This window comes from Orycteropus afer, unplaced genomic scaffold (assembly GCF_000298275.1).
Source record: "Orycteropus afer afer isolate SDZICR_OR568_19922 unplaced genomic scaffold, OryAfe1.0 scaffold00028, whole genome shotgun sequence".
NCBI classification, from domain to species: Eukaryota; Metazoa; Chordata; class Mammalia; order Tubulidentata; family Orycteropodidae; genus Orycteropus; species Orycteropus afer.
This window is the reverse complement of record NW_006921615.1, coordinates 1,153,730-1,169,715: the sequence shown is the minus strand read 5'-3', so window position 1 is coordinate 1,169,715 and position 15,986 is coordinate 1,153,730. Positions and strand designations below refer to the sequence as shown.

Here is a 15,986-nt window from a genome sequence, read left to right as displayed (position 1 = left end):
TAATGTTCAGAAGTAGATAGATCATCAGGTCTTTCTTCCTAGTCTGTTTTCATCTGGAAGCTCCACTGAAACCTGTCCACCATGGATGATCCTGATGGTACTAAAAGACTGGTAGCTTAACTTCCGGTATCATAGCAACACAAAAGCCACTGTATTATGACAAACTGGCACATGGGTGTTGGACAAATATTGAGCACCACTATATAAGCATGGGGTAGTATCTGTAAGATCCATGACACCCAAAAGAGAACCATTAGTCAAAGAATCTGGAAGATAAATGAAAAACTACAACCATGGCCATGTTCTATCAGAATGTATTGTTTTGAGAGCTTATAGTAGGAAAAGTTGATCTTTAAAATAAGGAAAGGAACATTTGAGCTCAGATCTAAAGCAAAATTGGGGGATGAGTGAACCAGGGCTGGGGATAGGTCCAGCACTGAAGCAGTTACATAGCAGGGGAAAAAAGGAGGACCTTGGTATATTGATGGAATGACTGAAGAGACTTCAGAAAGAGTAAGTGGATACATTGTCAGCTATGTGGCTACAAAAACCGATGCACAGGTTCCAATCCATGCAAGCCTTTCAGACCACGTTCAAACAACTGGGGTCTTTATCTTCAGAGTAACGGAAAGCCAAAAGAGCAATTTAATGATATAATTAGATTTGCATTTCTTAAAATATCATGAACTACAGTGTGAGGGACTGGGGTGTGGGCAGACTAGGTAACAAGCTAGTGGAGCAGTGCAGGTATAAAAACATCGTCAAATTTAAGGCAACAGGAATTAAAACTGACAGGAGGGGAAGATGTGTGAGGCTGATGGGAAAGGTAAGAAAACCTTTGAGATTTCTGGCTTGGATAACAGGCTGAATAGAACACATACATTGGCAAGGTGTTTTATTGATAGCTACTTCTAAGTAAGGTTTGTTCTTAGGTGTTACCTTGTTACTAAGTTATGTGTCCTTTAATGTCCCTGCAACTGTGTGTCATTAAACACAGATGGAAGGCATTCTGGAGCAGGCAATGTTGAAGTGAATGGCTAAGGGATGACAGGTCACAGCATTTGGTGTGGCTCTTTCTGCTGCCCCCTTCTGAACCAGCACATGTGTGTATGTATGTGAATGTGTGTGGTTAGCCACACTCCTGGGGCGTGGGCATCAACTCCTTTTGTCTTGCTTCTTCAGAGTAAACAGCTCTGATCAGCAACTGTCAAAACAAAATGCCATTTCTATGAACACAATCTTACATGAACCAATGACCTGTCATAAAAGCATACTTTATTTAAAATAGAATAATCTTATTTTACTTCATGTGTATTTGTTCTTCCCATATCAGAGTAAATGCCCATTAAAGTACAAGGCCATCTCCATGGCAAGCAAGGCAGACACTTCTTATACTGATTCATTTAGTACACCGAGAAATTTATTTTTTTAAAAAAATTATTTGATAGAAGGTTTAACCCTCATTTGTAACTTAGTATCCGTTTTGGAACCATGTTCTAGACTCCATTTTTTTTTTTTTTTTTTTTTAAGTTATGACTGATGTTGACTGAAGTAACAGGGAACATACAAGTGTGCTAGGAAGAAGTTGATATGATGAAGGAAATAGATTATAATAATTGTTTAAAAAATAGGCTGAGCAATTGTTCAAGGTACATGATGTGACTCACGCTGCCAAAGCCCATGACTGCTGTGTTAAATTGGAAAAGAACACAGAGTAGAGAGGATGGAAAACTTGTCTGGGAGAATGAAACTGCATCAAATTCCCACACTGTTCCTGGAGCCCCATTTCTCTTGCTGGGGCAGTAAACGGCTCAGCCTCAAGGCATTTGCACCCACTAATCCCAAAGCTAAGACAAGAGCAGGATGTGGACCCATCACTACCTAGGTGGACCTCCATTCTACTTCCCCCGAAGATGAGAAACAGGAGAGCATTTACCAGAATGAAGTTCAGGTTGGCTCTTACCAGCACATTAAAAAAAAAAAAAAAACAAAAACATTCACGGCTAACATGATCTAGTATTATTATAAGAGACCACCTGAGAAGCCATGAGGACAATATATTCAACAGTACAGAGGTAAGAAAAAAAAAAAACCTAACTGCTAAAATATAACATGTTGCTATCGTTGGCTGCTGTTAAATCGGCCTCTGCGCAATGGAATGAAATTCTGCCCAATCCTGTGCCGTCACCACGATCAGTCGCGGATCAGACTGTCGTAATCAATATGGTTTTCACTGGCCGATTTTTGGAAGTTGACTGCCAAACTTTTCTCCCAGCAACTGCATTTATCATACTGTTATAACCTGGATGTAGCTAGTCATTTGCTCTGACTCCAGGGACAGTGTTATGTATTTTTTTTTTTTTTGGGGGGGGTTGTTGTTATATACCGTTTAGTTGTCTCCGACTCATAGCAACCCCTCCTTGGGTTTCCGAGGCGGTATCTCTACGGATGTAGATTGCCCAACCTTCCTTCCGAGGAGTGGCTGGTGGGTTTGAACTGCCAGTGTTCTGGTTAGCAGTCAAGTGCCTTAGGCAATATACCACCGTATTTTTCAGATTTTTTTATCACTAGCATGGAATAGTAAGATACCAAAGCTTTGGACCACAATGCCTTTAGGTATGATATTTCCTTTTTTGCTCATTTGAGAGAACTGTAAATTCTTGTTTTCTTATGATCCTGGACCTGATCAAATTGAGAAGCACGCTTTTCTCTGAGGCAAATGGTTAACTGAAGTGAAAATATTACAATGTCTGAAGGTGTAGCATCTGGGGTGTAGTTCTCACCTAATATAATGCTACACTTCTCTGTAAAAGTAGTAATAGCTAAGTAATAACAATCTGAGAAGATCTAAGAGTTAAGCAATAAGGCATTAAAAAATAAAACACAGCAAAACACAAATCCGTTGAATTTGAGTCCACTCCAACTCTTAACGGCCCTAAAGGACAAAATAGAACTCTCCCATAACATTTCCAAGGCTGTAATCTTTACAGAGGAAGACTGTCACATCTTTCTCCTTTGGAACAGCTGGTAGGTTAGAATGACCAACGTTTCAGTTAGCACCTGAGGACTTAACTAACCACTGCATCAGGCTGTCAACTGAAAGGTTGGCAGGTCAAGTTCACCCAGAGACATCTTGAATGAAAGCCTTGGCGATCTACTTCTGAAAAGTCAGCCATCACAAACCCTAAAGAGCTCAGTTCCACTGATTCATATGAGGTTGCTTCATTGGGAAGTGACTCCACAGCAACCTTTTTTTTCTTTTTGAAATGTTACATTAGCAAAGTCTAGTTTTAAAATTATTAGGCAATGTTAGTGGTTGACTAACATCTGACACTTAAAACTCAAAATCTAAATTTTTAACTTTAATGATTTCTGTGATTCACTCCTAACCAACAGAATAAGGCAAAGGAATAGGAGGCTACTGCCTTATTATATAGACTCCAACTCCCTAGCAGACATTTGCTAGTCTTTCCCTCTGTTACTGGCTTCAACAGGCAATGTGCCATGAGTCTTACAACCACAAGGAAATGAATTCTGCCAACAATCTGAGTCAGCTTGGAAGCAGAATCCCTCGCCAGATGAGCCTCCAGGTAAGACCCCAGCCCTTGACTTGGGCCATACCTTGACTGATGTCTCACAGAAGATCCAGCAAAACCATGCCTGGGCTTTTGATCCACAAACTGTGAGGTAATATTTGCTGTTTTAAGCCACTAAATTTACAGTAATTTGTAATGCATCAACAAAAAAAACAAATACCAATTTTGGAACCAGAAATGGGTGCTGCTGTAACAACTGCCTGAACATGTGGGAGTGGCTTTGGAACCAAGTGGTGAGTGGGGGTGGGAAGAATTTTGAGGAGAAAAATAGAGAAGCAGTATGCTGAAAATGTAAAACTTCCTTGGTAGCATACATTTTTATAATGCAAAAGCACTTATTGCTGCTGAGGACAGAGAAATGGGAGCATACCAGTGTTTGGTTTAAAACTGTTCTCCTAGATACAACCTCGATGAACACAAACTAAACTGACCTGGTACATGCAGTCCGTGAAAGGTCACGTACATTCTCGCATCATGAAGGGTTAATTTTTCTGCATGTGTTTTGACTGGCCATAAACACAATGAAAACCAGGTTTCAGCTTCTAGAAGAGTATGTAGCAAAGATAGCAAGGACAAGCTGTTAACTGCCTCAGAGATAAGCGATAGGGATCTGAATTACTCGTAAGACATAAGACGAAGATATGGGGAGACATCTAACAATATTCTGAAAGGGTATCTGTCCTTCCAACAGGGAAAAAAAAAGAAAAAAAAAACCCCAGGAAGTTAGGTAAAGCATGACATGATAGGAAATGCCAAAAAGCATAGGAGTTAGATTGGCAGGGAGTAACAAAGTCTTAGTCTCTGGTGGGAGAGGAGTGGGGAGTTAACTACTTGCTGGAACATGCTGCAGGGGCCACTGTACAGAGTCTGCAATCTGCCTTTGTTTAGCTACAGAGTGAAGTGCAAGTGAGAGGGTATCTCTTTGGTAGATTAATAGCACCCAACAAAATTAAATTTTAGAGTAAAGCCCTTTTATCTTATACAAACCTAAAACTTTGGAAAACAAGATTCTGTGACAACTAGTTATACTTTATAAAGCCTTTGTAGGCAAACATATGTATAATACATCACACAGACACACTTATGTATACATGTTGTTGTTGTTATGTGCCGTCGAGTTGGACCTGACTCATAGAGACCCCTCCTTGGGTTTCCAAGAAAGTATCACTATGGAAGTAGATTGCCCAACCTTCCTTCTGAGGAGTGGCTGGTGGGTTTGAACCACAAGCCTTCTTGTTAGCAGTTAAGTGCCTTAGGCACTATGCTACCGGAGCTCCTCATGTATACATATATATAAACCATACCAAACTCAATCAATGCCAGGAATTATAGTGACCCTATAGGACAGAGTAAAACTGCACTATAGGGTTTCCAAGGCTGCATATCTTTACAGAAGCAGACTGCCTCATATTTCTCCTGTGGAGCAACTGGGGGCGCTTTGAACCACTGACCTTCTGGTTAGCAACTGAATGCTTTAATCACTCTGCCAGTAGAGCTCATATATGTGTATGTGTTGCTGTTAGTTAACCATTAAGTTGACCAAACACTGCCTGATCCTATGCCATCTTTAGGATCATTGCTTTGCTCAAATCCACTGTTGTGGTCACTGCATATTGTGTTTCACCCCATGGGACTCATTTTCTTGTCCTATATTAGACATGCTTCTGTTGTGATCCATAGGGTTTTCTTTGGCTACTTTTTTGGAAGTAGACTGCCAGGCCTTTCTTCCTAGTCTGTTTTAGTCTGGAAGCTCTGCTGAAACCTGTCCATAGTGAATGACCCTGCTGGCATTTGCAGTGCCAGTGGCATAGCTTCCAACATCATAGCATGCAAGCCACCTCAGTATGACAACCTGAAAGATGTGTGGGTGGATATGTATGTATATGTGGATGTGTGTGTGTGTGTGTGTGTTATTTTGGAGGGAAGGATATTGAGTATATGTATGTATACACACTGCCAAAGGCCCTTAGATAACGCCTTGCTGTGAGGAAAGTATAAGTTTCATTTCTTCACTATTTCCAGTATCTTGAAAGGCTCATGCACTGCAGAGCAGTCTGTAAAAACAAAGGACATCTCTATAATGCAGATTAGTGAGGCTTTTGATGTTATGCAGATGTTACCTCTGGGCTAAATATTAACAACACTGAAATTATTAAGCATAGAAAATTAGGGTTTTAAGTGCATTTACCATTTTTATTTCGCTATGCAGAAACATACATTCACCATGGGTTGTGATGCAGTTGACAGTGTAATGGACAATATATCTTTTTGAAGGCTATTTATAACTAAACACTAAATAGTTTAATTACAGTGGAAATTCTGTACAGTTTAAGGCTTGGCTCTGACTAGATTGTAAATATGGACGAAATTTGGAAATAAAACACCCCCCCCCCAAGTAAAAGAAGAAAAGTAATTGAAAAAAAATAGAAGGAAAGAGAAATGAAGAAAGAAAAAGCAACAAAAGCCAACAGGTTTATGCGGAGTAAAATTTTGTAATATTGTAAACAAACAAAAATACAGGTTTTCTCCCCAACATAGTGACAGTTTACATATTTAGGACTTGTTAGGGTACTCTGGGAAGCTTTCTGGATTGAACACAGACCAAAGCAGATGACAAGGAAGATGTCACATTAATATGCTGAAACCAGTACTACCTTTTAAAAATTAAATTAGATTCACAAAGCAAGATTGTAAGCATTAAACATTTCCACAGGATCAGAGAGCTGTTATTGTTTATGGGTGAGAGTAATAAACCAGGTGAAACAAGTACAAGATTCAAGTTGTTTACTGAATAAACTCGGTTATTGGCACATCTAATCTGTGATAAACATGACACGCCAGACCTATACAGCTTCTAGCATTTCAGGATAATCTTCATTTATCTGTAAACAAAAGATTTGTCACCTAAGAAATTGCAGGTTTGTTTAGACTTTAATAATAATAAACTATGAAAGGCATGGATTGTTTATGTGTTACATGAGATCACCGTTTATATTGTTGGTTATGAACGTGCAGGTACGGCTGAAAACTTAGACATTTTGTGAAAATTAAAAGTGCTGCTCTTTTGTAATTGTATTGTTGCTTCATGCAATATCGGTTTAGTGATGCTGATTTGGATTGCTTTATTATGGGAAGATCTCTCTGCCAGTGTCTTTATTAATGGTCAAGGTCAATTCTTCTGGATTGAAATTTTCCATGGACAGATACAAGTCAGTTGGGTTAGAAGAGGGAACTCCATATAGGCTCTGGTTTTTCTAATGGTTTGCATGATGGGATTCATGTGGAAGCTAAGTTATTCCTGTAGAAAAGAGATTCAATAAATTACTCATTTGGAAATACTCAAGAGTTCTCAGATCAATGTCACAAAAAAAGTATCTTACAGGATACTAAATGCTCCACTAGACAAGATGGGGTTCCAGTTCAAGTCACTGCTGATGACAGGCTTTCTCTTAAACAATTATTCCAACATCACCTCAGTGGCTGAAGCTCACTCAAGAAAACCTTTTTGTTTGCTTGCCATCTTCCAAAATATATCAGTAACTTTAATATAACAAGTGATTTTTGTATTTCTTTTTTCTCAAGCCAATACTGGAGAGCTTATTTTTATTTCATTTATACATGTAAAATGATTAAGAGTCTCTGAACATAAAACCAAGTATGAAAGTAGCTCAGCTGTTGCAATCAGCATTCCAAGGCCTCCAGGGATGCTTACAGCCCCACAAGCTTTGGCAGGAGGGTTAGTATGCGTGACAAGTTTGTGCACACATGGAAGACATGGCCTGCTCATGGGGCTGGCCACACAGGGACTGGGATGGCATGCACTTTCTGGAGGAATGCAGGGCTGCATGACCGCATTTATGCCTCCTCCTGCAGCACAACACTACGCTAGGAAGAAACAACATCCCAACACATACAGGAAACATACGAAATTCCAAAAGAAAGTGACCACTCCAGGTTTCAAATGAAAAAGAAACAAAACTAAACCATAGACGAGCTCTCACCAATGTTACAGGGAAATCTTACAATGGGATAATGCTGCTATCAAAAGGAGAAAGGGGTCTGTTTTATTTATTTCTCTAGTAATTGAACACACACACTGCACACATCTCAGATGAAAGTGCCTTAGTTCTCATTAGGCCACATTAAGAATCAAATTGGACATTTCAGGTTTGGATAATGAAAGAGTACAGAGTCTTTTCTTTAGTCTCTAACTGGCAGTATATGCAAAATGTCCTTGAGTATGGAACCTCTGAATCTGAAACAAATCAACATCCAAAAACCAATTCTCCATCCTCTTGGTGACCAGCCCTCCAACTGCCAGTGAGAGGAAAAGGAAAGGGAGGAGTCAGGTGAAGGAGGAGACAGGATGGCCCATGCTGCATGCCAGGCTAGGCCAAGCCTAGAAACCAGTGCTGCCTCTTACCTGCAGTCAATCCTCTCCATCTTCGGGTGTGATCTCGATCTCTTTATGGACCACTACTTTGGTCACTGACATGTCAGGGTGCTGCTCTTTGGCCTCTTTAATTGCCTGAGCCAGCGCCTATCCCCAGGAAATCACATAAGGGCAAAAACAAAAAGGAGGTGGAACATGCATGATCAGTAGTAAGGTGGAGACAAATGAGCTAGATCTATAGCCACAATTTACAAATGAGGTACAATGATTACAAAATAGGAATCGTACGTTGTATACTGGAAAGTTAATTCAAAAGTTCTTTTAGAACACATGCTGGATTGGAAGGATTGTATTGAGAACAGTAAGTCTAAGAAGTTTTTCTTTGTTTCTCTGCCAGGGTTATTTACTGTCTCACACATACTACCTGGTCATGGTCAATGTCTGCATCCCCGGTGATGACTATTCGCTTCTCAATTCTTGTCTCTGAAATGCCTCCTTTTGCAGTCTGAAAGGAACAAAGGCAAGTTTTATGAATTTACTTACCTGGAGGAACTGTCATTATTCAATGGGGAGAAATGGCAAGAAATGCTCATTTTTAAGTAACATCACTCAATCTTCGAGAATCAAAATAGAATTCAATGGCAATTACTGAAAATTGTTAACAGAAGTTAGAATATAGTGGAGTCTTTTCCGTTGGGGCAACCTGTGCTCCTGGAACGCCTACGGTATGCCAAGCACTAGGCGAAGTGCAAAGGATATCAGAACACCTATTCCTAAAGAGAAAACAGCACATGAGGACAAGTTCATCATCAATATTGTAGCTGTCAAAGCTCTCCATACTTTCCTCCTGGCATCCTGACAGTCAAGGGACTGCTTGCTTATAATGCCCTGTCAAAAGTCCTGAATAAATGTCTTCCTCCAACTTCAAGGAATGCTCATATTGGTTCCCAATTCACTTACTTTGGTGATATGGGTGGTGGTTGTGGTACTGGTAGTTTCCGAGGTGATTGTCTGTGCACTCATCAGCACGCCCGGCTCCAAATCAGCACCAGTATCCACCTACACCGTCAAGGGGAGAGAAACCACGCCCAGGTTACTGCATTACCTTTTCTGAAATGCACCAATGTTCACTGAAGGCACTGTTGTTAGCTGTTGTCCAGTCATCCTCAACTCAAGGTAAACCCACACACAATGGAAGACGCTGTCTGGCCCTGCACCATCCCCATGACGGGTACAAATCGGACTGTTGTAATCCACCGGGTTTGTACCGATTTTTGGAAGCAGATCACCAGGTCTTTTAGGGTGGTGGCTATGTATGAAGTGCACGGGTTGGAAACAGAACCCGTGTCTCCAGCACAAAAGTTGAGAATTCTACCATGGAACCACCCCTGCTCCATAATTTCAGGTATTATGGTTATTTAATTATCCCCACAATCACTGTACTTTTCCATCAGCATCCTGGGGCTGCTGCTAAGAGTAAAGACTCAGCTAAGTGGTGGTGAACAGTCACCGTCAACTGTCATGAACACCAGAGCTTCAGAACTGTTTATCTCTGTTTAAGGAAATAGGTTTTGCAGCTCTTTTCTACATGTTGAGATATATGAATACCTTTTGATGTCACCTGCTGCTCCACAATCAGTAATAAAATTACAATTATTGCTTTGTTCTTGATAGAGAGACTGGTTGTTGGCTCCTTGAAGTCTCACTTATTAAATATCATATAGTTAAACTACTAAGCCATAAAAGTTACAGACTTGTCTTACCTGTGATGATTCATATGTTATGGTTTTTGTTTCTGTATGAACTACTGGCACTTCCTTGGTAGAAATTTCTGGCTTTACACCTCCTGGTGAAACACTGCCAAAACTGATGGTTTCTGTCTTCACAGTTGATGACTGTGCCAATGAAGCAAGCAGAGTGGTTATTACAGTTTGCAGAAATACGAGAGTTTTGGGTCCTCCACCCCCGGTGACTATAAGCACTGATTAGTATGACATAAATGTTTATGTATTACATGAGGGGTAAGTCAAGAAATAAAGCACATAGAGACATATGTCAAACAGGCTCCCAAAATTTCATAGTTTTTATATGGGATGTCCCAGGTAAAGTATTTTGAAGGAAATTAAAACAAAATTTTCGTTTGCATGTTCCTCCTCCTCAATCTCATGAACTAAACCTGACAAGAGTAAAACCCATGCCATTTATATAGTAATTTCTCAGAAAGCAGGAATAAAAAATATTATCTCACAAAAGAGTTTAAGGATCCCAATAAAAGAGGACTGAGACTAAGTACAATCCTGGCTTCTGGCACCCAGGCAAGCATGGTTTTTGGTCAGTCTGGATACGTACACTCATGAGAGATAAATTTATCAAGTTTTAAAGTACTTCAGCCAGCTATGCATTCCTCAGGTTCACTGCCAATTACAGTAATTATGAGACTAGACATCATTTCCTGGAACTTTACATTATTAATAATCAAGATATATGTTTGCATGTGGCCTGAAGGATGGACACCAGCATGGAGATCTGTGATTACCAAGAAGAAGAAAATAAGAGGAGAAACAAACTGCACTTCAAAAGAGAGAGATATTTAAACTTAGATCAGTAAGTTCAATAACAGGTAGAGCTATGAGTTTTACTTTCGTGTTAAAAGTAGTATCAACTACTAGTTACCTCAAAATGAGGTTTTTGTTCCAAAGTCTCAGAAATGTGGATGGCTGCACTCTGCTCCTCTTCTTGCTCATGAGAAGCAGTGGCTACTTCTTCCTGTTCAAGGACGGTTGTATCAGCCGTCTCCCTTTTCTCCTCTTTAGTCCCCTCCATCAGAGCAGAGCCCTCCTTCCCTTTAACGCTAGAAGCCTCAGATGCTGCCTGTGCTGCAACATCCATGTCATCTCCAGCTGCGTAAGAAGCATCCCCACTCGCGTGCACATTCATCAAGTGTCTTTCTTCCACCAACACAGTCTCCTGCACAACCTTGTCAGTGCTAAGTGGCTGGTGGCCCTGGGTTGTTTCTGTCTCTGTTTCACTGGAGTCCATCTTGGTTTCCATTTTCTGCATGAAAAAAGACAGTGGTGTCAGTGTGACTCTTCACAGAGCAAAGATGAAAAAAACTAAAGAAGCCATTCACCAGTATGACTGAAGCCAGTGCCAAGTGTGTATAGCCAGAAATACTGTAAATTACTATTAATTAAAGTAAGTATTAATTAAATTAAGTACTAAAAATAGTAAATGTAAGTTATTTTTCATGCCTCCCATCAGAATTTTTGATGCATGCCTGCTTGCTGCTCCTGACATACACACACTTGAATCTATGCTGCTGAAAAGATCCACAAAAGAAACATAATGCAATATAAAATGCACTTAAAAAAAAAAAAAAAGCATCATAACACATTTTGCATTGGTTTTGGTTGCTTTCTTAGACTCAACAGATGAGACAAAATTCTTTAAAAACGAAATACTATTACAATGCTTAACACAATTATCTTTTGAATATCTGAAGTACATTCTCAAAATGGAATTAAAAGCATATGGTAGACAGCCCAAGAAAGCACAAAAGAAAATAACTGATGATCATTTTGAGGTGCTGACGGTAAAGCCAACTGCATGCAACACACACATACACACACACACACACACACATCTAAAAAGCATACAAATAGGCAAATGACAGTCAGATACATGAAGGATGGAATCAAATGGCCACCTGAACCCAAGTTTGAGTGGAAGTAACCCCTCCTATGAATTCTGTTGGCTTTCTCGCAGACTCTAATAAACTGAAGATCTCAGAGCCATCCATGAGTTTTTCACCAGAAGATTGTTTAGTCTGAGTGAACCAAGAAATGGAGAGTCAAGTACAAGAGGTAGACACATACACATTCAGAGACTGTTAGACAAAACTGTAGGCAGAGGAATAAGGGTGGAGGAATGAAGGAATCTAAGATACAGAGATTGGAAACAGAAAATAATGGGAAATAAAATAGCAAATTGAGGTGACCATGAGCTCTTTTTTAGGAAAAGCAGAGAGAGTTATTGGGATTGGAGTGGTGCTGGTGTAAGCAGATCATTTTTCCCTTCATTGCAAGCCACAGCAGCACTATTACATCTCGGAAACAGGGTGCTGGAAATAAAAGTGTTTTAATGCCTATGCCAGACTGCGGTACTGATTTAACCATGAAAAAATAAAGAAGCTGGGTTGGCTGCTCTCAACATAAAGCCAAGCAACAAGAGAAACAGAAAGGTTCAGGGTAGAAGGGCACTGCCTCAAAACAAGTCATGCTTGAATCTGAAACTGTGGCCCAAATGGAAGCCACTGGTTACCACCACTCGAGAGGAGGTCGACTCAGAAACGTAATGGGCAGTAGCAACAGTAATGGTGGGCTCCTGGGAGTATCTCCACTCAGACAGACTCTTCTTCCTGGGACCAAAGAGTCCCACTTGCAAGACCTCGGTCTCAGGGACCTGCTCTGTTTTGCTGAATCGCATGCTTTCCAGGCCACTGTAGAGTCCCGTATCCTTGCCCAGCCTTTGAGCTTTCTTGAGCTCTTCTTCTTCGGGACTCTGCAGCCGTGACTCAGCTTCCTTTATAGGCGTCAGCGATTCTGACAATTTCCTCTTTGTCGTTTGGACCTCAGGCCCCCTCTTGGCTTTCTCATTTGAGATGGCTTCCAGGACCTCATACTCTGTCATCACGGGAATGATCTTCACTGACTGGGGGACCCCTCTCTCCATTTTCTGACGAGTTTCCAAAGTGGAGTCGGACACTCCTTTATCCCCCTCTTTAGCTTTTCCAGTCATTGTAACGATTTTTCCAGATATAGTGTCATAGGATTTTCCTAATGTGTATATTTTCTGCTTGCTTTCTTCTTTCATTTGAATTTCTCGTGACAAGTCATCAAAGCTGAGCATTTCCAAGGTGCTAGATTTTAATAGGTCGGCTGGGATGTCACCAGTCTTACTGCTCACAGTCACCACCTTGTAAGTCACAATCTGTTTCGAATCACCATCAACTACCTCAGCAGGTATTTTGTCTACAATAACCCAATCCTCTGTGCCCTATATTTGAAATATAAAAGCTAAATTAGAAATTCTGATACCTCATTCGTCAAATAAAAATCCTTTAAGAAAATCAACGTGACAGCTACATTCAGATCTGTGATGTAACTGCCTTGCGATGGTCTTATCATCTACTTATCATGGCTATAATCTTCTCTCATCTGAAATTTATAAATTACAGCCTTTAGTTCAGACAAAATTCTACATGTAGATGTGTAAGGTCATATTTCTTAAAATCTGAACATACTCTGCTGGTAAATTTTGTGAGAAATGTATTTGGATCTTATGGTAAGGATTATTTCGTATTTTGGGATTAAACAGCATTAATTAAAGTTGTTGTACAAGGTACTTAGTAGCGTTCCTTGTGTGAATACAAAAAGATAGTTTTCTATTTTAAACATATTACTACATGTCTTTGGTTCTCACAAAGAACTTGCTAGCATTCTACAGGTCTCTGTAAAAACCAATTCTATGTTTTCCATGTAGGAAAATTATACTTTGCTGTATGTGGACATGAATCCACCATAGCATTTATTGTCCAAGAAATCCTGAGTATGCCTGTGTTCCAGGTATTATAATGAAAAATTTCCACCAAGGAGCATTGTTGAAGCATCTTATAAATGATGATTTGTACAGTGTTTAATATTATTTACAATTGAAGTTCATTGTATCGGTAGTCTTTCTGCCACTCTATTTAATGTTAGGTCCCACAGGCAGAAGAAATTAAAGTCAAGAATCCTTTGTATTCAGCAGGCCTAATAACATGTGGGGACCTCTGGTAGCATGGTGCCTAAGGCATCTGACTGCTAACCAGAAGGCTGGTGGTTCAAATCCACTAGCCACACCTTGAAAGGAAGACTAGGCAATCTATTTCCAAAGAGATACTGCCTTGGAAACCCAAGGAGGGGTCACTATGAGTCAGGATTGACTCAATGGCAGTGAGTTTCGTTTGAAATAACACGTGACCAGGCAGTTGAATAGCTTAACAGGTTATAGAGGACCAATAAATCAAAGCAGAAGCAGGTAAGTGCCTTGGTTTACATTTTAAACTATGATGCTTTTACTTTCATATTTATTGTAACCTAAAAAACTTGAATCTAAAAATAGGAGTACCTTAAGAAAAAAATGATTACAGATTTATAACCACAAGCTGGTGCTGGATTACATAAAATGAATTGAAAAATAACCTCTAGGGACGTTGGGACAGTTTTCTGGAAAATTATTTGACGAGAAGTAACCACAGAGCCAGCAGAGTCTCCTTCCTGCATTTTCTTGATCACACTTGGCTAGTGGAAAAATCAATAAAGATTCAGAACTCTCAAAATCCATTAAGATCATCTAAATTAGTATCACTCAGTAAGACAGAGAGCAAAAAATTTCAATGAGATTATTATTAGAAAGCAGATTCATAGTGCTTCAATGAAAGACATACAAATATAATCAGCTCTGAATAAAAACAACAAAGAAATGCTGGAAAATGGATAACAACAATATTAAGCAAATTAAGAAAACTTCCCCAGAGACTAATCAAACATTACATACTTACCTAAGTTTTAAACAAGGAAAATTTAAGAAGGAAAGAAAGAACTAAAGGCATTTGAATGACATGAAGCCTTTGGAGCAAGTCCTTTTGGGACACTCCTTTATGTTTGTTTTTTACCTGAGACTCAAGGAATGGAGAGCTTCCTTGCTCCAAAACTATAACTTTTTCAGAAATCTCTTTTTCTTCTTTGGTCTGTTTGAATAAAGGGGGTTGGGTTGGAGAAGAGGAAGTAGACAGTTCCCAAAACGGAAAGTTAGGAAGAGAGTTTTTACTGTGCTATATATATAATCTACATATATATACATATATATATATATATGTATGTGTATATATATATATATATATATATATATATATATACACACACACACTCATTCATTCATTTTTTGGAAGAATTACTGCTTATTAATTTGAAAAACGGTCTCAAACTACCTCCATATTTAATAATTATTTTCAAAAAGTAACATGACTTTCTGACACACTGGCGTTTATATGACTCAAAGATTTTTCATTTCTGCAAACAGAATATGCAAGAGTGATAGGAAAGGTTCCTTGGCACTTGAACAGTGATTTCATGTGTCATCTCCCTCAGATGAGTAATTAAAAAAAAAAAAAAAAAAAAAAAAAAAGTGAAGACAAAAACTACTGAGGGTGTAAAGTGTCCCTCGGTGGTGCAAATGGTTAAGAACCAATGATACTGAAGTATGAAGTGCAGAAATCACTGAAGGAATTGGGGAATTAAAAAAAAAAAAAAAAGCCAAGAAATTGAAAAAAAAAAATTAATTTAGGAATAAATATCCTCAGTTCCATTGCTGACAAATATTTGATCATACTTCCAATTTATGTGCCACCTGACACAAAGTCATCAACTGCACAGAGAATCACTGCATTAGCCACTGATTTGCATATATCCTCCTAATACCTACACTGACTCCTACTGTGCCAAAATAAACTAAAAAAATACTCAAGGTTATAAGCTTTATTTAAACCTTTATAACATGGTAAAGGATTTTTAAAAGTCAATTACAAATAAGTATGTCAAATCATACTTTTAAGATGTTAATACATTTAAGAGAGAAATATTAAAGTAACTACGTCCCATTAGAACTGTAATTTTACTTTTTAATTCTGTTTTCAGTATCTAGCAAGCATAATGCACGTAGCAATATGTCAGCTACTGGACCTGTCTCTTGCACAGTGTACTTGCCACGCACTAGGGACACATAGCACACTGGAATATTAACAAACATAAAAAAAAAGATAGAAAGTTCAAGGTTTCAGGAAGAATGGAACACTTTAAATCCTACCATGGCTGGAGCAATATAATTTCATGAGAGCTATTTAAAATTCTTGTTTCTCATTCACCTACAAGAAGCTGCAGGGGAACATCCGGAATAAT

The 15,986-nt window shown here is 39.1% G+C and overlaps 1 protein-coding gene across 1 annotated transcript in view; it reads right to left on the bottom strand.

Annotated features, from left to right (window-relative positions):
• Window positions 1–8,025: 8,025 nt before the first annotated feature.
• Window positions 8,026–15,986, bottom strand: part of EPB41L3 (erythrocyte membrane protein band 4.1 like 3) — a 136,423-nt gene continuing 128,462 nt past the window's right edge. The window contains exons 15-20 of the mRNA XM_042780224.1: window positions 11,696–11,815; window positions 10,663–11,043; window positions 9,753–9,884; window positions 8,950–9,048; window positions 8,414–8,494; window positions 8,026–8,136 (exon numbers count right to left, since the gene is read on the bottom strand). Of these exons, the coding sequence (XP_042636158.1) occupies window positions 8,026–8,136; window positions 8,414–8,494; window positions 8,950–9,048; window positions 9,753–9,884; window positions 10,663–11,043; window positions 11,696–11,815 (924 nt within the window). The remainder of the gene's footprint in view (window positions 8,137–8,413; window positions 8,495–8,949; window positions 9,049–9,752; window positions 9,885–10,662; window positions 11,044–11,695; window positions 11,816–15,986) is intronic.